Consider the following 27,183-nt stretch of genomic DNA (forward strand, 5'->3'; position numbering starts at 1 on the left):
ACGCATCACAGTCTCTTTTAAAATCATATCTCGAGTTTCAAACTCAAATCCAATTCCGTAAATTTTACTGAAACTAGACTCATATATATATCTACTAATTTTTTTATAGAATTTTTGGTCAGGCCAATTAGTACAGTTTATTAGTTAAAGTCTCCCCTGTTTTAGGGTTCGACTACTCTGACCTCTGTGTATTACGAATCAGATATCTCCCTGTACAGAGCTTCAATGACTATGCCGTTTGTCTCTAATAAAACTAGACTAAATAATGAATCTGTACATATAAATAATGACTTCTAATTATCTTTTTAAAATTTATGGTGAATTTCCAAAGTCAGAACAGGGGATCCAGAAATCGCTCTGGCCCTGTTTCACAAAAATTTAAACATCTCATAAAATATAGCTCATATACCTGTTTCGCTTCTTCCATATGAAAATAGACTCATAAAGTTTCGATTCCATAACTTATTCATTATTTAATTTCATTTCTACTATTTTTAGTGATTTTTCAAATTCACATCACTACTGCTGTCTAAATCTATTTTATGGTAAATTTTACCTATTTCATGGTTTCCATGGATTAGCTAGTAATTTGACATACATAACACCAAATATGATCATGATTAGCCATTCCAATGGCTACTCATTACCAAGCATTTCCATACCACTCAATAACCATATCATAAGACCATATATACAAAATGATTATAATGCTATACATGCCATACTCAAAATATACAAGCCATTATGCCAAGATGGTATACGGATAGTGTGAGCGAGCCTCCGACCGTTCCCGATTTCTGAGCTGGCTTGTCAAAACTACAAGGAATGAAAAGGAGGGAGTAAGCATAAATGCTTAGTAAGTTCACATGCAAATAGCAAGTAACATAACTATATAAGCAAACATAAAACATCATTTACATAATCATCACCGAGACATTCATATCACATTTTCTAAATATCATTCATCATCTTACGATCTTACCGTTGTTGTATCTATTTTCAACCCGAGGGTTAAGAACATACCTGTCTAAAGTGTCCATTTCACAACACTTACCAATACGTCCATTTCATCTCGAGTATTCCTCCGCTTGAGTAGAATTTTACCCGTTGAACACATCGGAATATAATTCGGATACATGGAAAGTTTGCACATAAGTGCCACATATGTAGCCAAGCTACCATGTAACCCGCCCATAAGCGAACTCGGACTCAACTCAACGAGCTCGGGCGTTTGCATCCATAGGTGAACTCGGACTCAACTCAACGAGTTCGGATGCCTAGTTACATCTCTGGAACTCGGACTCAACTCAACGAGTTCGGACATTTGCATCCATAAGTGAACTCGGACTCAACTCAACGAGTTCGGATGCTCAACAATCCTAGTGACATTTCACTTGTATCCTAATCTATTCCTAAGGTTCAAACAGGCTTTTTTACTCAATCTCACATTGCCGTCTTCCATGGAATATCGAAACTGATACTCGGTAGCAATTCATATTTATCAAGTAGTAAACATAATTTGCATATTACTCAACATTAACCACGAGCATAATCTTTCACGATAAAAAAATCAGCATATCATATAATTAACATCAATAACTTAAAATAACAATTATGCTACATTATTTACACATGAACTTACCCGTGTATGAAAATGGCTACTTTTACCATTTCGTCCACAACTTGGTATTTTCCCCATTTTAGCCCGAATTTTAGTTTTCCTTGCTCTATCATTTAAAATATAGTCTAATTAGGACTCACATTATTCAAATTGAACCAAAATCATATTTTTACAAAATTATAGTTTTGCCCCTAAACTTTTGCATATTTACACTTTTGCCCCAAAGCTCGTAAATTAAACTTCAGCCTATTTTCTTATGTTTTATGGCATGCTGATCATTTTTCCCTTCTATAGAAACATCAAATTCTCACTCTAACATGTACTTATGACTATTAGGTATTTTTACCGATTAAGCCCTTTTGCTCGTTTTCACTTAAAACCGAGTAGCACAAGTTGTCTAACATAATTTAAAACCTCATATTATATCATAAAACACCAAAATACACAAATTTCACCTATAGCTATTTTTCCAAATATGAACCCTAGGTTGAATTATTGCTAGCATAAGCTTAATCGAGCTACCGGGACTCCAAAAACGTAAAAATCATTAAAAACGAGGCTAGAACGGACTTACAATCGAGCTTGGAAGCTTTAAAAACCCTATCCATGGTTTCTCCTTGCTATATTCGGCCATGGGGTTGAAGATGAGCAAAATTGGCTTTTAATTTTGTATTTTAATTCATTTTACCCTAAATGACCAAAATGCCCTTACTACTAAACTTTCCAAAATTCCATCCATGTCCAATTTTTGTCCATAGACTTAGAAATTGGTAAAATTGCTATTTAAGACCTCCTAATTAATATTTCAAAACAATTTCATACTAGAAACTTCTAGAATGCAAGTTTTGCAAATTATTCGATTTAGTCCCTAATTTCAATTTAAGCACTTTATGCATAAAATTTCTTCACGAAATTGTCACACAATCATGCAATCATATCATAGACCTTAAAATAATCATAAAATAATTATTTCTATCTCGGATTTTGTGGTCACGAAACCACTATTCCGACTAGGCCCAAAATTAGGATATTACACTCTCGCTCTACCCGAATACCCTACCGACGAAGTAGAGCGTTCATGTTGACTCCTTTATTTTTTTATGGAAAACAAGAGTGTCTTATCGCTGGACCTCTTGCCAAAAACTCGAGCCTCTTTCTTTGCTTGTTTTCTTTCATTATTGAGCTCATCGGCCTTCTTGGCCCGATCAGCTAATGCAGCAACTCTCATTTCTCAAGAATCCCAATTAACAACTTGATTTCCTCATTCAAACCTTCCTCAAAATGTTTGCACATTTCTGACTCAGTTTGAACCCATTCAGTGGTATACTGACTTAGCCTTACAAACTCCCTTTAGTATTCTACTACAGTCCTATTTCCTTACTTGAGTTCCAGAAACTCTTTTCGAGTCTAAAAACCTTTGACTGATGTATTTCTTCTTAAACTCTGCTTGAAAAAATTCCCAAGTGATGTTTTCCTTTGGCATCACAGAAGATACAGTCTTCTACCAGTGGTATGCTGTATCCTTCAGAAGAGACACGGCACACTTTAAGCACTCCTCAGGTGTGCACGATAATTCATCTAATACCTGTGTAGTATTATTGAGCCAGAACTCGGCTTTCTCAGCATCATCGTCGATCTTAACTCTAAATTCCTCAGCCCCATACTTTCTGAGCTTATCTATAGGGACCTTACCAATTCTTACATGTGCCATACCTCGTGGCAATTCCTCATCAGGTTGGTTAGGGGGCGGGGGAGGTCGTGGTATGTTGGGGAAATTCCTTAAATAATCCCCAAAACATTCATCCATCATATCAAAGAAGACGGCTCTGGCCTCTTCCCAGCCTTCAGACATAAGCCTTCTACTACTAGTAGATACAGCTTGTTGTGCAGAAGCTGGAGCATGGCTCTCGACTCCCTCGGACTCATCTTGAGCTTGATTGGAAGACATTTACTATATTCAAAAATAATTTAAACAGTTAGGAGATGTCGCACTATCAATGTTCGAATAATGGCATGTATAGCGATACTCAATACTTTCTACAGTAGTCCTAGAACCAACTAAACCCACTAAATTAACACTCCTCACCCGTACCCAATGCTGGGACAGGGTTCAAAGAGTTACCGAGCTTACACATTCACAAAAACACTAAATCGGGTCACCTAATTTCACCCACAATTAAAAACTTTTCAAACACATGCATATCGTCCCTTATACAGGTCTTCGAGACCTAAAATATGCATTAGGGCAGTTCGGGACAAAACCGCTTTAGTGAGTCACACGCCCGTATGGGATTCGTGTGGCTTAGGACACGCCCGTGCCCTCAACCCGTGTAACTCTCTGTTTATGACATCAGCATACATTTAAGGGCACATGACCAAGACACACGCCCGTGTATCTAGCCCGTGCTCGACACTGACTTAAAATTTTAGGTGTAGGGGATGCACAGCCATACTACACACCCCTGGGGCAATCCATGTGTCATACACGGCCTAGACACATGTCCGTGTGTCTACCTGTATGGACCTTGTTAGGCTATTTTCTAAGCCTTTAGTCACCCTCTATCAACCAATCACACTTATAAGTTACCTTAATACATAATAAGGCCAGATTATATACTTACATACAACCTTGATAAACCTCATTGCATGTAAACCTCATATCATCGGTTTTATACATACTAGGTTATTTCCTTTGTATTAAGGATTTTCCATGCCTCATTGACACATTTAAGATTGGCTCATTATTGTAACTCATTGCCAATTATTGGCAAGCCACTCCATGTAAATATTAACATACATAGATTTGTAGGTCATAGCCTACTTCAAAATAAGCCAATTTCCATGGCCAAATACAAGAAGATATGTAAACTTTTACAAGTTTTCATGTTGGCAAATCAAATTACACATATCACAAAATGAACCAAAGCCCTATACATGCCATTGAACAAAATAAGAGTATCTATATACCAAAGCTAGACTAGTTGATAGTATGTTGACTTTCCAACCGTCTTCCAATCTTTACGAGTCCTTGAGCTCTGTAAGACAGGGAAAAGAGAGGGGTAAGCATTTACATGCTTAGTAAGCCCGGATAAATAGATAGTAAACTTACCGATTAATTAGCATACAACCCTATTAAGCAAATAAACCAACAAGAATGAAATAGTTTCCCTATCACATACATTCAATCAACAAGTTAGTCACAATAATAATGCACCATGTAATTTGTCTTAGATGAGCTCATCATCCAATATTTTCATTTTTATATCTCATGTTAATCCCGTTGAGTTTCTTGGAAATCTCCATGGATTATCCATTTACCTTCAAATCATAAAAGCGATCATCTCATGTACGCACTCCCGTGAACCTCACATCTTACTGTAGGATTACCAGTCCAGGCTAAATCCCTCGTATTTAAACTCATAAGGTGATGTCGGGATTACCAGTCCAGGCTAAATCCCTTATAGCGACAAACACCCTTAATGAGCGCAGATCTAAAGTACCAGTCCAGGCTAAATTTAGACCCTAATCGAATTACTCGTCCGGGCTAAATCCAAAATGCACACATCTTTTTCGGGAGGCTCGATCACTCAAGAAACACCCGTCTAGGCTGGATCCTTTCTATATTTGAGATCAACGGATTACCCGTCTAGGCTAAATCCTTTCTGCAACACCGACAGGATCTCAAGTCATATGTAAACATGGTTCATCCATCAAACTTCCTTTTCAACCTCAACCGGGACAATTACCAACATGTTATTATTAAGAATGCATTTCGTAGATTGTCATGCCATCATCAAATACAATTATCATACATTCATAAATTATGCAATAAAGCATACAATGAGTTTACTTTCAGTTATTCGAACTTACCTGGTATTTGTCTCGGAATTGTGTTTCGGTTATTCCGAAACTTTTTCGTTTTCCTCGATCGACCTCCGAAATTTGTTCCTCGGGGTCTATAACAATAAAAATGAATCATTAACACTTCACATTTTACTTTTTGAGTCTATATTTCACCCTCGATCCAAATGACCGTTTTGCCCCTAATCTTTCACATTTTTATGTTTTAGTCCCTAGGCTCGTATAATGAAATGCATGTTATTTCTACCTTACCCAAGCCTAGCCAAACATTTTTCCCTCTTATGGCAGCCCATATTTTTCCATTATTTCACACTTCTACCTCATACTTTACACATTTTGCAAAAAGGTCCTTTTAGGGGTTTTTCATGAAAATCACCAAGGAAAAGATATTTAACACACATCCAACTTTCATATTCCTCCATAAAACATCAAAATACAAGTAATGCATGCATGGTTAAATTTTTAAACATGAACCCTAGCATGAAATATGGGTAGAAATAGAGAGAGTAAGCTACCGTGATTTCAAAAATACGCAGAACATTAAAAACGGGGCTTGGGAGTACTTACTATTGAGCTTGAAATGCTTGAAAACCCTAGCTATGGAGAACCCCAAATTTTCGGCAGCAACATGAAAGAAATGAACTGGTTTTTGGCTTATTTTTCCCATTTTATTTCATTAAAATGCCAAATGACCAAAATGCCCTTAAGCCCTTTCATTAAAATTTCATCCATATAAGCCCATTTTTCTTCAAAAACTTAGAAATTAGGAAAATTACTCCTCAATACCTTCTAATTAAATTCTAAATCAGTTTCATACAAATTACTTCTAAAACCCAACTTTTGCTATTTATTCAATTTAGTCCCTAATTTCCAATTGGACACTTTACTCAAAGAATTTCTTCATAAAACTTTAACGCATCCATATTATCATATTCTATACCTTATAATAATTATAAAATAAATATCTTGATGTCAGATTTGAGGTCCCGAAACCACTGTTCCGGCTAGGCCCTATTTCAGGATGTTACAGCTTTTCTATTGTTGTTAGACCTTTCTTACTCCTTATTAGAACCAACAATAATGTTAAGAACCCCTCTGATTGTCTTGTTACCCTTTCCTTTATTATCTTTACAATTGTTAGAAGAACATGCTTCCATATCATTAGAACTCATATAACATTAGGTTTCCCGAGATGAACTACAAACTACTTAAGTTGACCCATACACACTACTATACACTAAGAACTCAATGGCATCCTTCATATAGACATGTTATGTAATGACCCAAAATTTACGGGTATTGAAAAGTGTATTTTCGGGTTTCTATTTCTGATTCCTTACAAGGTGTCCAAAACTAGAATTTCTTCTTTCAGAGACCGCATTTTACACCTCCCTTCTCATATATATAATAAGCTATTCCGCTCCTAACAATGAGGGAGAGATTTTACTACACATAAAGCAAACCAAACCCTCGGCGAAGGTAAAAAGAGACCCCCGGCGCTAGGTATGATATCAGTGGTCGTTAATTAGGTTTGGTTAGGTGAATTAGCTTGAATTAAGGTTAAATAGGTGTAAGGATTAAATTGAATAGGGGTGAAAGTTTAATTATAGATTAAATGAAAAGTGAAGGGATTAAAATAGTAAATAAACCATATGAAGCACTTGTATAGTAAAAAAGTAAATACAAGTGTATGGTAATTGTAAAATATATATGTAATAAATATATACATACATTTGTAATACATATATGTATTTACTTATTATTTAAGTAATAATTATTATTATATAATATAATAATATAATAACATAAAATAAAAGAAATAAAACATGAAATAAATAAATAAATAAACAAAACAAAAAGAATGAAAAAGAAACAGAATAGCAAACAAAACAGGGGAAAAAGGGAAAGAAAAAGAAAGAAGGAAAATTAGGGTTTTTAAAGTTTCAAATTCAATTTGGTAAGTCAATTAGCTCATTTTCTTGTAATTTTTGAGTTTTTGGAATCCTAGTGATAAATACTTTTTGATTTATGTTGAAAATTTAAAAGTTAGTGAATTTATAGATGTTGTTCATATTGAATAATTTGAAGTATTAGGGTTTAAATTGATATAATTTTAAGTTAGAAGTGGAAAAGGATTAAATTTTGAAATAAATTATAGGTTTTGAAGTAATAGGGACTAAATTGAAAATTTTTCAAATTTAGGTTTTAATAGTGAAATTAGGGAGTTGAAATTAGATTAATGTGGAAATTTAATTGAGATATGGAATTAGTTTTGTAATAAAAGAGTTAGTTTGATTTGAGGACTGAATTGGAATTCAGGCAAAAGTTGTGTATAAATTGAAATATTCAATGTTAAATTGTGTGTATTGATAAATTTTAATTGTTTCTATTTCTGTAGCTAACGTTGTACCGAAGACCTCAACTAAGAAAGGAAAAGAGAAAGTCGACAAAGAGTGATTTGGAAATTACGGTTTGTATTTCTATAATCCGAATTTAATAATTAATTGTTGTAATTATTATTTCATATCTATGGTAAGTGGATAGAGGTGAGTATTGGTATTATGGTATTGAAATGAATTGAATTGAATTTATGAGTATTTGTGATTTTTTGAATTGAAATGTATATATTATTTGGAAATTGAAAAGTGATTTAAAACCCTATTAACTGTATCGGGCTGAGTCAGATATAGTTGGCATGCCATAGGATTGGAAGTATTCAGGAGATACTTCGGCTACAAGTCAATGAGACACTATGTGTCGTATTATTACTTCGGATAAATTTGATAAGGTACTGGGTACCAATTTACTTCAGCATGACCGATGAGACACTGGGTGTCAATTATTATTTCGAATTATCTGATGAGGCAGTGGATGCCATACTGGTGTGTTTTGGTTGGATCCGTGTATCCGCCAAAGTCTGAGTTTTGTTAATAAGGGTAATTAAATGAAATAGCATTATGATTGATATTGGATGATATTATAAGTGATTTAAAATTAGAAAGTGAATTGAAATATGCATATGAAATGCATGAATTAAAAGTCCATGAAATGGTTATTGATATAGTGAGATGATATGTGTATTCTATTGAGAAATGCTATTACAAAGCAATTATGAGATTGAAATAGTAAGAGATGAATATTGAAAATGTTATAAATGATTGTTTATGAAATTGATTATTAGTTCAATGATTGTCGTTATGTGAATTTAGATATATAAATATCATAAAGTCTTGTTTATTAAGTATTCGTATTATAGAAATACCACTGAGTTTTAAACTCAGTATACAGTTTGTTTTCATGCACAGGTTAGGTTAAAGTTCGAACATTGAATCAGCATCCAAAGTCGATCCTGAACTCATTGTGTTGAAGTACTTTTCTTTTTGGTATATGGCATGTACCTAGGTTGTTTGTGTAAGCCATTTTGATAAATGATTGTAAATGATGTTATAGTATGAAATTGTTTAAATACATATGAATTTATGTGTTATGTTTCAATATTATCAAATGGTATGTTTTGGTTTGAATTAGTGTGAAAAATAGAATTGGTTTAAATAGTATACTATTAGATTGATTTGGATAATAAATGTGAAGTATTTATGAAAGAACATTGGTTAGCTTAATTAGGTTGATTATTTAGCATAATTTGGATGTATTTGATTGTGTCTTAAATTGGTTAAAAAATTGGTTGTTGAATTGCTTGTGGTTTAAGTTTGCAGGGTTGGTTAAACTTGATGAAAAAGGCTTATTTTGAGTCCACATGGCTTGGCACACGGGCGTGTGACCAAACCGTGTGAGACACACGACTTACACATGGGTATGTGATTAGGTCGTGTGTCCCCTGCATCTTAAAAATTTAAAACAGAATGCTTAGGTATTACCACGCGGGCAAAGACACGGGCGTATGTCTTAGCCATGTAAAGCACACGGCCTAGCCCACGGGTGTATGGTTTGGCCGTGTGAGGTAAGTCAGGGAGTTACACGGGTTAAGACACGGCCTGAAGCACAGGCATGTCATAGGGTCACACAGAAGTGTCTCTTGACCACACGGGCGTGTGAGCCCTGCACTTAGGAATAATTTTAAAATTTCATAAAAAAATTTCGAGTTTCCAATTGAGTCTCGATTTGTTTCCAACACGTGAATTGGGCTTCAAGGGCTCAATAAAGGGACATTATGATTAAATTATGATGTTTATGTTATAATATTATATGATTGTTCATATTTGTTCTAAATATCTGGTAATGCTCCGTAACCCTGTTCTGACGACAAATTAGGATTAAGGGGTGTTGCATGTTAGGCCTTATAGGTGGTGGAGACTCAAGGATTACTGGATTCTCCTGACTAAGGATTTGAGCTGGTGAAGTATCTAAGTGATGATAAGAAAAAAACTTGTTATATGAGACTTTGTTTTGTTTCATTTAGTGTTGTTAATGTGATATATCGTCTCTAGTGGACCTCTGGCGTCATCAGGGATTATCCTAATCATTAGATTTTTACACCTTTTGAGTACGATTGGTTTGGAAAGTCTCTTCTCGGTCTATCACTAAATGGTGGTCTTCCACGACGAGAGCTATTGAAGTTTCCTATAGACGCTAAGATTCACAGCCGGCATGTGACCTATCGTCAAATGTAGTAGTTATTTTAGGTCATTTCTACACTTAATGAGCTTGTTTGCTAAGCATTTTATAATTAATTATCACATTTTTGTATTAGTAGGTTAAGAACTAAAAGTTAATAAAATAAGCATTTTCATGCATTTTCGGCTATTTCGATGACCCTTAAAGTCATATCAGGCCTTGTGAGTGACTAATGGGCTATTTAAGTGTGTATAATGTCAATTCAGGTCCAAGAATACAAGGGATGATGATCGAGTCATAAGACAAGGGAGCCCGATAAAACAACGAAGCTACCAAGGCTTGAAAGGCACTCGACATCGTGACAATGAGTTTCCTCTCGTCACGACGACGCGATAAAGATGGGAAGGATTTCACGGTGGTAACGTTGCGACGATGATTCTTCCCATGTCATGATGATGCAACGCTGGCAAGCCAAAACAGAGTTGAATTCTTGGATGACACTCTTGGGATATTTCCATATTTGGACACTAGCATTTATCAAAATATTGAATTAATTGGTATCTATATGTATCTTGGATTGAGTGATCACCAAGTACGCCATTGCCTATATAAGCAACCTTAGGGTCATCGGAATTGGTTAGCAAACTTAGAGGCATAATATTTCCTATTCAGATTTCTTTGTATTTTCTTTTTATTTTCATTTAGTCAAAACTTTCCTATTCCAATGTGAAGACAATTGCAAGCAGTGATTGCTCTATATTCACGCTTCAATATGATATCAATGAGCATTCTCTCTACTCTTCTCTTTTATTCTTTTATTTATGTTTTGTTAACTTAATCAATTAATATTTGTATGAATATTAGAATAATATCCTATGCTTTATTCATATCTTGCATGATTCATTTATTGAACTGATTAATTCATCAAGTTGATTAATTAACAAAAAAAATAAGGATTCATAATAGGGTTAGTTGGTATAGATTACGCGTTCTTAAACCCTAGGCTTGACAACCCTAGAATGTAATCATAGGTTAAATGAGATCGGGAGATAAGTTTAGTCGAGTAAATCGTAGTTTATCCTGGTTGAGAAAGTGAGGTCGGGAGATAAGCGAATGTCAACCAATTGATTAATTAATTAGTATAGATCAAGAGATAATACTAATTAATTAATAGCTAGTTCATATTAAAACTCAAATTCTGAAATTAGTTAATCTTCTATTTATTAATTAGGGATTTAACCAGTCATAGGCTAAAGGTTCACATTGTTGACACTAGGAATAGGAAATTTCATTAGGTTAGGTTTAATAATTTAATTAGTTTAATAAATCTATTAATATGGACTAACACTACTAATTCATGACTCGATTAGATTAGTAATTATTTTCTGTGATTAATTTAATAATAGTTTCTCCAATTTGCAATCCCTTGGGTACGATCCTTAGAATACTTACCAGTGTTTCGTTGTAAACTTTACTATATTACAATTTGACCCGTATGCTTGCAGACACCGCCGTTCTAATTCTATATACTTTTTATGACCTATTTTTACTATAAACGATAACACGTTTATAAGCGGTCAACATTAATGTTAACTTTTTTAATTTCATCATTCTTAGCAAACCTTTAGGGCATCTCATAAAGATAAGACATCTTAGAAAGGGCTTATTAACCAAGTTATACTTCAAAAATTGGTGGCTTGTACCTGATAAAAATGCTTAAATCGTAAAATCATCTAACACATCTTTGGTTATCATAGTTGTGGCATTGAACCTCTTAATGAATTTTCAGAGAGATTCATCTTCTTCTTATTGTTTAATAGACATGAGGTATGTCACAAAATGCTACAAGTTCTTGTTAGCCAAAAATCTACTCATGAACAGGTCAATTAATTGGTTGAAGGTAGAGATAGAATGCTTCGGAAGTACTAAGTACTAAGCTTAAGCAAAATCCTTCAAAGTCATCAAAAATGTATGACATTTGTTGGAGGCTCCAATTTTGTTCATGTGGTTATTATAACATGCCAAGTGGTCTTGTGGATCACCACGACCATCATAGAACATTTTGGGAAATTTAAATGTTTAGGGGAAATGGTGCAGAAGTATCTTCAATGCTAGAGGTTCGTTGGTGTAGCTTCAAGACAAGCCCGTTGACTTTGGCCATTAAAAGTACCGCATCTCTTTTATTAACTCTTGCATTCTTTCTTCAAAGACATATTCATCAATTTGCTAATGTTGTCCTCTTTTATGGTTTGCGGGGTCATCTTTGTATTGAGAGTTGTGTTATTTTTTATGTGTAGATTGGGTTGTTTCATCCTCTTGTTCCTAAAGATTTTTCCTTTGAGCATTTCTTACCACTCTTAATTTTTCTATAATATTCTCATTTCTCTCATTTCTCTTATCCATCTATTGTTGTTTATCTAACTGTTCTTGAAGAAATCTCTGTTGTTCTTGGTAAAACCTCTGTTAGGAGGACAGCTGTTCTTCAGGTGCCTTCATCTTTTCTTGTATCTATGTGAATGTTGTGAATCTAACTGAGGGTTTTAGGAATTCTGGTCAATTGAGGGGGGCACTAGTATGACTCTAAGGGTCTAGTCATAGTACCAAGGTGTCGGATACTGGTAATACTATTGATAAGGGTTGAAATGTGCATACTAGGTTTCTTAATTTGCCTGTCTAGCACTTGTTTGAGGTTGGTCATGAATGATGTTTCTTGGGGTGTTTGGCAATTGGGACAAGGGTTTTGCTCTCTGATTGGTAGGACGTTGTATCTGGATCGATCATAGTTGACCCACGCTCACCACACTAATTGCTGTTGTTGGAAATCATCAAGAAGAATGGTAGGAAAAGCAATGATTCACCCTTGAGGAGTGAGGAGTCATCATATCGTAATGGTGAGGATAATTGGAAAGGTTGTAGGGGAGATGTCTTAGAAAAGTGAAGTGTTAATTTTGGTCTGGATTTTTTTTTTAGAATGGCCCTATTAGAGAGGAGTGAAAAGGCTTATATACATGGAACAAAGGAAATTCCACTTGTTGAGGCCTCACTAGTGGCAATGTCATGTCTTATCACTTTGTAGAGGTGTCAATGTGATCTTTTAGATTGGTGATACCATAGGGTTGTTTGATAATCAATGGATGTAAGGCTCCATGTAATCTTGACAAGGGTAGTCCATGTTGGAGAGTTCCTTAGTGTAACGTTTGTTCAAGGGTGACTCCACGTTGTGGATTAGCTCAAGGGTGACACGTGTATCTGTCTACTAAGGTGGGATAACACTTCTCTACCCATATCGGTGTTTAAAATTAAAAGATTTCCGATCACTTTAATAAATTCTCTAACCAATTAAAATAAGTTTTTTTTACTACTCTCTTTTAATTCACTACATATCTTGAATTAATGGATAATGCTGAAATTTCTATAAATCTAATTTTCTATCATATAAAATATATAATATTTCAAATATAAGCAATGCTGTTTGTGCAGCTTGCTTTAGAGACTATATATTATACTGTGACTGTGATTACTCAACAAAAATAAAATGTTATTTTCTAGTTCTCTGCAATAAAACCCGTTTTGGAACAGATTGGAATTAAAAGTGGGAGGAAGCAGCAATCTCTCTGACTGGTGTATAGCAGCTCCTGATTCTCTGACAAGACAGCAGCCTGTCGTGTTTTGTTTTGAATCAGTTGTATTGGTCTTATGTGTATAAAATCTCAAACCCATTTCAATTCGTTTAGCAGATTGCTTTCTCTTTCAATATATATGTCTGGTGGTGGAAGAGTTCAGGGACTTTCCAGGTCATGTATTCTTCTTATAGGTAACTATCATCGTTTCATATATATTCATTGTATAAGTTAACTTGATGTTGCTGGTTACTAGCATGCATTTCTGCACGAAACAACCTGTTCTTTTAATCGGTTTAGGGTTATATGATTCCGATTTAGGTGGGCATAATAGATATAAATATGTTTCTAATGCGAGTATATGTTCATTTTTTTTTAAATGTTGAGATTATCATAAATTTAAGTAAATATTTAAGATTCGGGTTTCTTTTATTTGATAGTGATTGCTGGCATGGAGAGGTTTGCATTCAAAGGGGTGGCATCGAATTTGGTTACATATCTCACAGATGTAGTGCAAATGAGCAATTCTTCAGCAGCCAAAACAGTTAACAGTTGGTGTGGATTCACTTCAATGTTGCCACTGTTGGTGGCACCCTTGGCTGACTCTTTTTGGGATAGATATTCAACCATTTTGACCTCATCTTTCGTCTATGTTTTGGTGAGTCCACGCTTCTTTGTTCTCCATTCTAGGGCTTGCATGTCATGGAAATTTGAGTTTTTGATCCTTTGAACCACTTCATTTTCAGAGCCATATTTGTTTATTATCATCAAAATGGGACAAAGGAGTACCAACATCTTAGCACTAAAGATGTTGGACCCTGACCCATCCCAACTTTTCATTCTTTTAATTGCAACATAATTTTTTATTATTGTTATATAAATCTTTGTGACTTTAATATCGTAACAATTGTTATTTCCTAATTTCAGTTTTTTTGGTTGTTGGCGTTCATTTTCGATTTAATCAAAATGGTCAAATCATGCATCCTTTGTTATTTTGATGGGAATTTGCTGCCATGGATAGCACCAACCTCTTTTTTTGGCTTTTATCTCGAACCTCTTGCAAGATTCATGGCTTACCTAACCTCTGCAAAGAGTTAACCTTTCTCAGTGGGTATTTAGCCTATAACATTTTAATATTTTAAAGAGATATATTTGAACCTTTTTTGGAAAGTGGTTGAACCTGTTTGCACTAACCAGAAATGGACACTTTTCCCTCAAAATGATCTGGTATCATATTAGGCCTACTTGAAAGAGACATGGCATCCATATTAGTAATTCATGTTATAAGGTTGACATATCTGTATATTTATACTGTATTCATGCTAGTTTTTCGTTTGTTATAGTAATTTACATCGGTTTTTTTTTTTTTTTTTTAATTGAAGGGACTTGGAGCAGTGGCATCAACAGCAACGATATGGACATGGTCACCACCAAGCAACAAAAGCTCCCCAGCATTCCTGTTTTGGTCTCTGTGTTTGATTTCACTAGGCCAAGGTGCATATAACCCATCTTTGCAAGCCTTTGGAGCTGACCAACTGGATCATGATGAAGAATTACCCTCTAGTAAGGATGACAAAAACTCTAACAAAAAGAGTTTATTCTTCCAATGGTGGTATTTTGGTGTTTGTAGTGGCAGCCTCTTAGGTGTCATACTTATGTCCTACATCCAAGACACCTTTGGTTGGGTACTTGGATTTGCCATCCCCATGTTTGCAATGATTACATCAGTTGCAATTTTCACATGTGGTAACCGAATCTATGCATATAAACCAGATGAAAGCATTGACAGTAAGCCCTTTCAGAACATACTTCAAGTAATCAAAGTGACTGCATCAAAGCTTGTCAATGGCAGAATCAGAATCAACTTACCAGATGACAAGTCTGATGTAGGGGAGCTTGAGTAAGTTTTCATGTTGGGATATCGAGGAAGCTTCAGATTTTGTGATTTCCCATGAGTTTCTGATATCATTCTCGCTTGTTTTATAGGCTTCAAGAGAAACCTCTTTGTGATCAAAAGTTTGGCAGCAATGGTGGTTTCGATGGGAATCTCAGAAACAAAACTCACCTGCTTGAAAACGCAAAAATAGTACTCAGGCTTTTGCCAATATGGGCAATGCTTCTGATGTTTGCTGTAATTTTCCAACAACCTGCAACCTTTTTTACGAAACAAGGCATGACAATGAAGAGGAACATCGGTAGGAACTTCAGGATCCCACCAGCAACACTACAAAGTGCAATTACGTTATCTATAATACTAATGATGCCATTATATGACAAAGTTTTGATCCCAATCACCCAAATTGTCACCCGCAATCAAAAAGGTATTACCGTAATGCAGAGGATGGGAGTCGGCATGTTTCTATCCATCATTGCTATGATCATAGCTGCAGTTGTCGAAACAAAGAGGCTCGAGATCAACAGGAAGACGAGTTCCCTAGAATCAGAAACAGTAGAACTAAGCATCTTTTGGTTGCTTCCTCAATATGTTCTTCTAGGAATTTCAGACATTTTCACAGTTGTAGGGATGCAAGAGTTCTTCTACAATGAAGTACCTGTTAGGATGCGAACGATGGGGTTTGCACTGTACACGAGTGTTTTCGGGCTCGGAAGTTTCCTGAGTGCCTTGATGATTTCAGTCATCGAAGCCTTCACAAGTTCAGGAGGAAGACAAAGCTGGTTCTCTGATGACATGAGGGAAGACGGACTCGACAAATACTACTGGCTTTTAGCCTTAGCAAGTACTTTGAGTTTACTGTTCTATGCAATTTTCTGCAAGTTCTATACAACGAGAAGTGAACTCGAAAATGGAAACTGTAAATAAGCTCTTTTCTAGTTTGATCTGTTTAATAAAGTTTTGTGCAATGCTTTCTGTTGATATAGTAAGAAAAGAGCTCCTTTTTCTGTATGCTTCCTTCGGTTCCATTGCTATGACAGGCTTTACCCAATCGAACAGATGATATAGATTTAACCCTTCAACACAATATCGATTTGGCTCTTTTCCGTTTGACACTTATTTGGGTTTTGTTTTACCTCATATGATTTGGATATTCTACATTAACACAAAGTAATGCAGACTAGATTACAGCTAGTTAACTATGTATGCTACACGGAATCCTTTTTTCCCCCTAAAATCTTCATACTCAATGCTTGTGTTCAATATTTTTTCAAATATGGGTATGAACTATGAAGTATGACTCTCCAAATATATACAAGTGCCGAATGCCATTTAACTATCCAAAGTATGACTAGATATTGGAAAAGGTTCAACAATACAAAGGAATTACAATCATGTCAAATACTATGATATAGGCAACCACTCAATGCAATTTTTAAACTTGAAAACTGCATCAACATACGAGAATCAGAATCAGATAGAACACGAAATAGAACTCAAATCTCATTGAACAAAACAACAAACAAACGGGTATATTTTAGTTTATGCAAAGTCAATCATCACTTATTCACTAATATCATTACAAAAGAATAAAATTACAATGCTTTTCACCCAGCTATCCGAAAGAAACCACTAAATGTTTACCTCAGACATGTGAAGCATGGCCATTAACACCCAATTCCACAACAGCTGGCTTCTCTTTCACCAAATCATCTTCTTCTTTAATCCCATTGTCGAGATCTTCATCAGAATCCAAAGTGAAATTCCCCCCGTTACTATCCATTAGCTGTATTTCGGCCCCTAATGGCTTATACCGCAAACCATCCCCTGAAGCACCAACAGCAACACCATTTCTTTTGCCAATAAGCGATAACATCCCAACAACCAGAACCACAAGCAAAGCAAGATGGCAATTGAATTGCAATGTGGCAATAGACCTTGCTCTATGATAATCAGGGTGACTTCTGCATTTAATAGTATAATTCCCTCTACTTTTTTCATGTAAGCTACATCCATGAACCATCAAATTAGTGTAAAATGAAAATCCCATTTGCACAAACCATGTTCCGTGTAAAATCAACCCAATACCTCGTACCGATTTCGAGTAAATGGACCTCGTAGATCTCAATTCTAACATTGTTGAAACCACACAAATTGCTATGGGAACACATAAAAGATCAAAATATCTATTCTCAATCCCACTTGTATCCTTTCTTTGCAAGTAATACAACAAAAATTCTTCAACAAAAGCTAAAAGCAGAACTAATTCAAGAACAGAATCAGGCCAAAAGTATGAACCTTTCTTATTATTTAAAAGACCCAAAGCAGAGTAAAGCAAGAAGAGCAGAGCAAGTGAGAGCATTTGTAACTGGAGCACCGTACCCACCCGATCCTTTGAACTGAAAGCATCAAAGATTGAAACCACAGAATTCAAGAAAATCAAAAGGGAAAAGATTGAGACAAAGATGAAAGATGGTGATGATGAAAAAGGGTTCTCTTTAGTTTTAGAAATAGAGGCAGATTTGATCTGGGTTGAAAGTGAAGAAGAAGATGGAGTTGGAAACGGGTTTAGGGTTGGGTTTAAGGAGTTGATGAATTCCCAGAACCCGATCAAGATGAAACCAACGCCGGCAACGCCGTAATTGAAAAATCCCATCTTTTGTTGTTGTTGTTGTAGTAAAATGTTGAAGCTTGAAAGGGCTCTTTTTTGGGTTTTCTTTTTTCTCTCTTTGAATCTGTGACAATTTTTCTTTTTTTGCTTTCTCTTTGAAGAATTCAAGATCTTTGAGACGGCTCTCTTTTATTTTCTTTTTCCTTTTTCTTTGCTCTGCTTTTCTTTGGAAAATCAGAGTCTAGAATACTGGAAACAAGACAAACAGTCATTCGTGGCTGCCGGTTGTTTGATGTCCCAATCCGATTTCTGGTACTCTTGACTTTTCCTATTTCGGTTTTTTTAGGTATAATGATAAATCTAGTACCTGATATTTATTCATTTTATCATTTTGTCTTTAAAAATTTTATGATTATGTAAAATAAAATTTTTGTTTAAAATTGAACTGCAATTAGCAAGAAAAATTTATTCATTTAATAATAAATTGATTAGTTTAACACAATCCCTACAATATAAGCATATCTAAAGTAATTTAACAAAAAATCTTAATATCTACGTATCTATACTATTATAAAACCATTATTAAGTTTATGTTATTAATTAACCAAGTGTTAATTAGGAAAAAATTAAAACCCTTTTAAAATTTTTTAAGGGTAGTAATTGTGGTTCAATGAAAGAATACTTTTTATGAATATATTTTTATATTATTTTTCTTTCATTCACATTATACCTCAAAGAGGTAATTTTTAACCATTGTAGTTTTTCAAAGTAGGTAATTTTTTCTGTCTAATTTTGCATTCCATCTCTTTACTTTGTGAAAATTAAGAAACTAATCTTTTTTATTTTAATTCGTCAAAATTTGGTCCTTTGATATTTCAAGAACTAAGCATGCACCAACATTATGAGCACAACCAGCTATCCAAACACCATCATGATTCTGTACAACACTATCAAGTCAACAACAGCACATTCAGACTCTTCATTCCTAGCCCCTTCTGTATTTACTTTCAACCAGCTGATGTTCAGCTTAATCCAATGAACAATTGTAAGAGCCCTCGTGCATCCCCCGTCCAATCGTAGGTGACTGCTCAAGTTGTGCATACCTGCTATTAGCCCAAAGTCGGCGCGTTTGGTGTAAGAGACAGCCCCCACAACAGAATCAACATCGAAAATACCTCTATTTTGTTCCTTCCAAATGCACCAGCAAAGTGCAGCAAAAAAGCAGTCCCAATTATTCGAGTCAAAAGGGAACCGAGAGGGATCGGTAATGTTCACATCCAACCACTCGGCAAATGGCGAGTTCAGAAATTCATGAACCTCATCAAGGCGTATAAGAAACATCCAAATTGACATAGCCGGGTTGCAAAAAACACAGAATATGATCAATAGTTCAATTGGATCCCCACATGCAACAAACCGAGCATCCATTGCAATATGTCTGTGAACCCGAATCCTATTCGCTAACAATTTATTCTGGAAAGGTAGCCAAAGAAATACCTTAATTCGTTGAGGGCACGCCGGCTGCCACTCCGCTGCCATATTTTATTGGGGACCTAGTCATTAGAAGAGGTTAAATGCTTATAAGCCGTTTTCGTAGTAAATTTGTTGATCCCAACGCCACCCAGGAAAATCATTAACATCCCATCCACGCGAAGGCTTCTTAGTAGTTATACGATGAACAACTTTTGATAGAAGAGACCGAAAACAATCCCAATCCCCACTACTATTAGTCATTGTGGCAATAGGAACTAGTGACAATGGAATAAGATTCGAACGGGACAAAAATTGAAAAAGCGGGCCACATTTCAGAATCCATCAATCCCTTCAAAAATCCACCATTAATCCATTACCAACATTCCACACAATCTCGTTCCGTACCTCATCCCAAATGTTACTAGCATCCTTCCATATTCAAGAACAATTTGTAGCATGAAAGGAACTTGGGATAACAACATCTCATTTATAATTGGCCCGGAAAACTTGAACCCAAAGCTGATCAGGTCAAAAAATTAGATTGAATCCCAACTTCATTAAGAAAGCCTCATTCTGTTTCCTTAGATCCTTGAACCCAAGACCCCTTGCTTGCATTGGCTTGCATATATCCTTCCAGCTTACAAGAGACAAACCTAGTTTGTTCTCTGTGTGCCCCCCCCTCCCAAAAAAAATAACAATAGAAATAAAAAGTTGCGAGTACACTCTTTTTAGGACAATAGTCGATTGCATAGAATACACCGGGATAATTGCCCGAATTGAGTTTGCAAGAGTAATCTGTCCTGCTAAAGAGAGGATCTTAGCCTTTTAGCCAAAAAGCTTTTGTCAAATGTTGGCAATATTGTAATCAAAAGTAGATTTTGTACCCCTACGATGCAGAAAGTCCTCAATAGAAGAAAAACCTAACCCTATAGAGATGACCCCCCTCAATTATAATGAAACATTCTTTGAAAAATAAATTTGTGTTTTTTGCATATTGACATTATGACCAGAATGGATGCAAAATTCCTCAACTATCGATCAAATTACTCTTATTTGATCCATTGATGCCTCACTAAACTAAATAAGGTCGTCAACAAAGTAATGATGAGAGATGTTTGGACCATCCCTTAAAAGTTTAACCAACTTTCGTTGTCCCCGACTCACCTTATTAGAGATAGCTTAGGCCAACCTCTAATGCAAAGCATAAACAAATATGGTGAAAGGGGATCTTCTTGATGGATTCCCTATTAAGGCTTAAACTTATTCCACAGCACACCATCCCAGACAATTTGCATTTACGTGGATCGAATACAGTGCATAATTACATTCCAAAGTTGATGTGATCCTAACCTTTACCAAAGTATCATTGATGAAATCTCAATCTAATCTGTCATAGGTCTTCTCTACATCAATTTTGATGGTCATCCATCCAACTTTACTAGCCTTTTTACGCATGGAATGTATAATCTCTTGAGCAATAATGATATTATCTGTTTTGCACCACCCAGAGACAAAACTCAACAGGTTCAGAAGCACCCAATTGAGCATAAATGGTTTCAACCTATTGACAATTACTTTTGCTACAACTTTATACAATACCGTACACAAGTATATTGAACAAAACTATTAAATTGTTTCAAGAATCTTCTTCTTCGAAATAAGCAAGAGAAGGGTCTTGTTAACCTATTCGTTCAGTTGCCCTCCCTCCATAATACACCTAACAAACTCACAAGCACTTTCCCCAACCATGTTTCAATTATGTTGACAAAAAAGAGCATGCAAACCATCAATTCCAAGAGCCTTTAATGGTTCCATTTCAAACACAACATTTTTTACTTCCTTATCGGATACCATGGAGTGCAAATTATCCATATCATATTGTTCTAACTGACAAAAACTATTTCGCACTTGGTAATTGCTCACGATACACTGATCCTTCATGAACAAATTAGGATAAGATAGAGTAGTTTTCTACTATAAAATCTCCTGATCCCTACACCATGATCCATCAATAAGGTTCAACGACTTAATAGTAGTAGTCCCTCGACGATTAACAGTGCCAATATAAAAAAAAATAAAAACAAGTATTTCGATCACCATTAATTATCCATTTATGGTGGGACTTCTAGAACCAGAGGCTCTTTTTTTAGGCAAACACATAATCTAACTCCATCTTCAATTGATGCTTTAAACTTAAAAGGAAGCTAGATGGAGAATGATCTAACTTACTTTCAATACCACGAATCCTTGCCATTAGCTTCCTTTTCTTTGTTCTAGTATGCCCAAAAACATCATGGTCCTATTTTCAAACATTTTTGGTGAAAATTGTGACATTCTGCAGAATATCCTTAGAAGTACTCTAAGTTTGTTTGAGAAAATCCCCAAACTCTAGGTGTTGTTTGAAAACACCACGACATACGAATGTTGAGCAGAGAATTAACACAAAATATCAAGAATTAAGGCAGCTTAACTACAAGTGTGACAAGTCAATTATAATAGCTCATTTTCGGTAAAATCAAAACAATGGTTTCAAGACCACAAATCCAATTCTGAAAAAAATTTATTTTAATATTATTTTATGATCTACAGTATGATAATAATGTCGTATGAAAATTTCATAAAGAAATTTTACTGATTATATGTTTAATTAGATAAAGGACCAAATTGCACAAAGTGTAAAAGTTGAGTTCTAATAGCTAAAGGGATTAAATAGATATGGAATTCAAAATTTGAGGTCCTTAAATGGTAAATGCTTAGTTGTTAAGGATGATGATTCGTCCATGGAAAATAAAATAAAGAAAAGGATGGAATTGGAAAGTGAAATAATAAAAGATGATAAATGATAAAAAAAATGAAAATATCATCAGTGTTATCATCTTCTTCCCCAAAAATACATGGAAACCCTAGGAAAGAGAAAGTAAGCTTGGCTTAATTGAGTAAGTAATATTGTCCCATTTTTAGTAATTTTTATATTTTTGATATCAGAATAGCTTAATCTATCTATTTTGGAGATTAATTTGTAAAGATATCAAAGTATAGAAATTTTTCCATGTATCTAAATGCTGAAAATTTGAAATTTATGATAGAAAATGAAAGGTTGTTGATGGATAAACAACTTTTGTAAAGTGAATTTTGATGAAATTATGATTTTAGGACTAAATTGTAAAGTTGTAAAATTCAAGGAAAAATTTTTAATTTTATGAAATACATGGGCTGTAAATTTTATATGTAAAATTTGGGTAGGCTTGGAATAAGGATTAAATTGCATGAATTTCATTTTCCAAGCCTAGGGACTAAATTATCATTAATTAAAAGTTTAGGGGCAAAATGGTAATTTTGCCTAAAATGTGAATTGGACTGAATTGAGTATGAATTGGATTAAATTGATGTTAAATTTACTCGTATAGATCCGGATAGACCAAATTCAGAGTTAGAGCGAGGAAAAGAGAAAGTGTCGAATTAGTAGATTTTACGTACACGAACATTTATTAAGATAAGTTCGTGTAACTAAATCGTGTTTATTTTTATGCTTGAATTGAGTGTAGTATGTCTTTATATGAATTATATAAATGTTATAAATGTATGAAATAATCACATGCCCGTTAATGTTCAGAAAATGATAAGTTCCGTTTGAATAATGAAATTCAACAGATACATGATTTCCCATATTGAATGTGGTCTTGCACATGTTGCGAACAGAATATAGCTCGGACGAGCAATCCTATTATAAGCCTCTCGAGCATCCTGTTATATTGTTCCTGCGAGCATCCTGATCGGTAGTGATTCTGTATGTGTTGCGCACTACCACAACTCTTTGTGAGCGTCCTGTTACATAATTTGATCAATTGTGATCCAGCATTTATTGCAGACACAAGCGCAGCTCTTCGTGAGCATCCTGATATAGGCTTTTATGAGCTTTCTGACATAGCTTGCTTGAACTTCTTGTTAAGCTATCCGGAGCTCTTGTTACATGGCTCTTTGTAAACATTCCTGATAGGCTGTTCGAGAGCTTCCTGATTAAAAGTTCTTTGTGGACTTCCTGTTATAAAATCTTATAAGTTTCTTGGTATAGCCCAAATAAGCTTCATGTTACATGGCTCACATGACCATCCTGATATATGGCTCGAGAGTGTGCTTCCTGATTATGTGCCCTTATTGGTACCCCTGAATATGAATTGACGATTTCTGATTTGTACACTTCAAGTGTACTACATGTGTATCTATCGATATTTCAAATAAATTCAACAGGTAAAATCCTGACATAAGAAAATATGAACACGAAATGAATTTTTACATATATTTGCCTGAAATACATGAAAATGATGATACATGATATATGGAAGTATGAGATAGCAATATATGAACATGGAACTTGTTTGATGAATATGTTCATCTGAGATTATAGATTTGTACACTTCGAGTGTATTTTCCTGGGTTTCTATTGATAATTTAATTGATTTAATGATCAAAATCCTGACATGAAATTGTCGAAACCATCCCTTTTTCAGATATTTTAAAATTTTAAATTTAATGGAAATACGGGGGAATCGACTTTTGAAAAACAAATACATGGAGTCGCCACCGATCTTTTTGTTTTGGTGTGATCGGGTCACCTAAGAATTTGGTTATTTTAATAAAACATTTTTGGTTTACTAAAACAACGATTCTGGTCTACGAGAATATGAGAAAACGGGCTCGGGAGTTGGTTACGTATGAGGAAGGATTAGCACCCTCATTACGCCCAAAATTGGTACCAAATCGATTAAATACTGTCCTTATGTCTAAAATTAAAAATGTTTTTGAAATGTGGTTCTTTTTAATAACATTTGAATAACCCGAGTTGGTGGCCAGAAATCTTCTTGTTTCGATGTCCAAAAGTTTATAATTTGAAATTAACAAAAGGATGTCCAACTATTTGGTCCAACGAAAAACCAAAATCCAGCACAGTAGGGCACGATTCCTCGAATTCCCAAACATTGAACATTGCCTCACCTTAGAAAGTACGAGTGAAATTCCGAAGAGATATTTGATTATTTTGAACAAATGAAAAAGCGCAACCCAGCACGATAGGGCATGATTCTCAAATCGCCAAACATCGAACCTCGCCTTCGTTTTGAAAGGTTTTTAATAAGCATGCGTGAAAACCTAAAGGAATATTCGATTGTTTTGAGCAAATGAGAAATCACAACCCAGCACGATAGGGCATGATTCCCGAATTGTCAAACACCGAGTATTGCCTCCGTTTTAAAGGATTTTTAGAAGACACGAGTGAAATTTTGAAGGGTCATTTGATTATTTTGAGCAAACGAGAAATTGCAACCCAACACATTAGGGCACGATTCCGCGAATTGCCAAATATCAAACCTCGCCTTCGTTTTAAAGAATTTTTTTTTTAAAGATATGAGTGAAATTTTGAAGGGATATTCGATTATTTTGAGTCAACGTGAAATTGCAACCCAATACGTTAGGGCACGATTCCACGAATTATCAAGTATCGAATATCGCCTTCGTTTTAAACAATCGTGAACTAGCTTAAAGCATATTAATTTGATTTGAAATAAGACGAAATTAATCATAAAAATTGGGTTTTATAAAACCACATTTCAAAAGTCAAGTAAAAAACGATGAATGTGGTAAACATGCACATGAGATACAATCGGTTAACGAACTAAAAATTAAGTACTAACCTAAAAATGCAACCCGATTACAATAATGCATGGAGGATAATTGATATAATAATACAATGACGAAAATGATAATATAACAATCATTCAAACAAAACAATACACGCAATAATATGCCACAATAATATACATCACATGATATAGAATAGCCAATGCAAGATATAAAAACAACGTGGCAATTAGAAACCAATGCGCTATAAAACGATTCTAAAATAATAACGAATAAATGGACTGATACATAAGTTGACAAATTTGCATGAAAACTATGGATAGCTATATGATTTTTGGAACAGATATTATAGAATAAAAAATTAATTGAATCAAATTGCACGTAAAATGTTTTAAACACGAATTTATTTAGAAGTTAACAAAACATATGATAGTAAAAAAATGATATAAAAACTACATGACAAAACATAATGCCCAAAAATGTACATATAAATTTTAAGTTGGTCTAAAACCACATATACCCTTATACCAAAACATTTAAATGATAGGCTATAAAAACACATAAGTAATATAATGTAAAGAAATATTCGAAAATAATAATTTTAGAATTACAAAAGGAAGTTTCTAAAATAATTTCATATATATACATAAAGAGAATATTAAAAAATCATAAAACAAAAAGTATTTTAAAATAAAAAATCTATTGAAATAATAAGTATATGGATATGTATACCTATGAATTTAAAAGAGAGTACATGCAAATTTATATAGAAATGATAATGTGCATAGGGCTAAATTAATTTTATTATAAATTAAACGATAGATTTAAAAAATATGCTTATGAGTGAAAAATATATATATGTAGAATGTATACGTATATAAATAAAATCTAATTAAAGTAGATTTAGAAATATATATCAAATACGTGTACTAATATAAGTGAGCATAAAAATAATGCAAACTTTATGCGAAACAAATGTACAAAACATGTTAGAATAACAAAAATATATATACCAAAATACATGGATTGAGTCAAAATCATTATATACATGCAAATACATTAACTTTGTTATAACATATGTATATGTATAATAATATAAAGGAAATAAATATTTAAAGAATACGAAATATGATAATAATATTACAAAAAAACGACTCTACAAAAATGAAGAAGCAATTATCAAGATTAATTAAAATGTACAAATAAAATAAAATAAAAAAGGGGTATAAAATAAAAGGACTCGATTAAAATTAAACTAAAACACATGGGGTAATTAGAAAATAAAACAGTAATGATAAGAGGACCAACATCCAACACGCAAAAACATCTAGGGACTAAAGCTGGCAATATACCAGATCCCAAAACGTATAGTTTAGGAGCGGGTTAGATTGCAAACGGATGTAAGTTACAAGGCCAAATTAAAAACAAACAAGACAAGAACATGGGCTGATTTAAGTATGGCGCGAAAGGGGAGGGACTTGTGCTACAAATAACCCTTCACTGCGCAGACACGCGAGTCCCGAGGGTTAGGAGACGGATCGGGTCGGGTGTGATGTCAATGCGACACCGTTTGAAATGCCATTAGGCAACGCCTAAAATGGCGCCGTTGGAGGTTCTATAAAAGGGCTTAATCAGCAGATTAGGCCGAACCCCAAACCCTAGCCTCCATTTTTGCTCCCTCAATCGAACTTTGACTCTCCATCTGCCACGTCAATCCGCCGCGATGAACGGAGATCGGCCTGTTCGAGTCTCCAGGTGGTTTTCTTTCCGCCTTCCACTCCCCTCGGACCCCGATTTCAACGAAGCAGAGGAGATCTCATGGCGTATTTACTAGGTAAAATTTCATTCCCTCTCCCTTTTATACACCCAAAATGCGAAATAATAAAAGAAATTC

The 27,183-nt window shown here is 34.6% G+C and overlaps 2 protein-coding genes and 1 long non-coding RNA gene across 3 annotated transcripts; 1 reads left to right on the top strand and 2 right to left on the bottom strand.

The window, feature by feature from the left end:
* Nucleotides 1–13,348: 13,348 nt before the first annotated feature.
* On the top strand, nucleotides 13,349–16,658 carry LOC108486415 (protein NRT1/ PTR FAMILY 5.9-like). Its single transcript, XM_017790468.2, has 4 exons — nucleotides 13,349–13,871; nucleotides 14,118–14,335; nucleotides 15,060–15,577; nucleotides 15,664–16,658. The coding sequence occupies exons 1-4, from the start codon at nucleotides 13,754–13,756 to the stop codon at nucleotides 16,496–16,498; spliced, it is 1,689 nt and encodes a 562-aa protein (XP_017645957.1). The 5' UTR covers nucleotides 13,349–13,753; the 3' UTR covers nucleotides 16,499–16,658.
* LOC128291754 (uncharacterized) lies at nucleotides 14,885–15,686 on the bottom strand. Its single transcript, XR_008281595.1, has 2 exons — nucleotides 15,547–15,686; nucleotides 14,885–15,433 (listed from the first exon to the last, which is right to left on the bottom strand). It is a non-coding gene; the product is annotated as an uncharacterized LOC128291754 (long non-coding RNA).
* A 391-nt stretch (nucleotides 16,659–17,049) lies between the features above and the next one.
* Nucleotides 17,050–18,532, bottom strand: LOC108486416 (uncharacterized). Its single transcript, XM_017790469.2, has one exon. The coding sequence runs from the start codon at nucleotides 18,225–18,227 to the stop codon at nucleotides 17,217–17,219; it is 1,011 nt and encodes a 336-aa protein (XP_017645958.1). The 5' UTR covers nucleotides 18,228–18,532; the 3' UTR covers nucleotides 17,050–17,216.
* Between the last annotated feature and the right edge of the window lie 8,651 nt (nucleotides 18,533–27,183).

This window comes from Gossypium arboreum, chromosome 4 (assembly GCF_025698485.1).
Source record: "Gossypium arboreum isolate Shixiya-1 chromosome 4, ASM2569848v2, whole genome shotgun sequence".
NCBI classification, from domain to species: domain Eukaryota; kingdom Viridiplantae; phylum Streptophyta; class Magnoliopsida; order Malvales; family Malvaceae; genus Gossypium; species Gossypium arboreum.

Coding starts and splice junctions, on each gene's coding strand:
- LOC108486416 (XM_017790469.2), bottom strand. CDS start 18,227: ATGGGATTTTTCAATTACGGCGTTGCCGGCGTTGGTTTCATCTTGATC.
- LOC108486415 (XM_017790468.2), top strand. CDS start 13,754: ATGTGTATAAAATCTCAAACCCATTTCAATTCGTTTAGCAGATTGCTT. Junction 14,336..15,059: donor CATCTTTCGTCTATGTTTTG/GTGAGTCCACGC, acceptor TTTTAATTGAAG/GGACTTGGAGCAGTGGCATC. Junction 15,578..15,663: donor TCTGATGTAGGGGAGCTTGA/GTAAGTTTTCAT, acceptor CTTGTTTTATAG/GCTTCAAGAGAAACCTCTTT.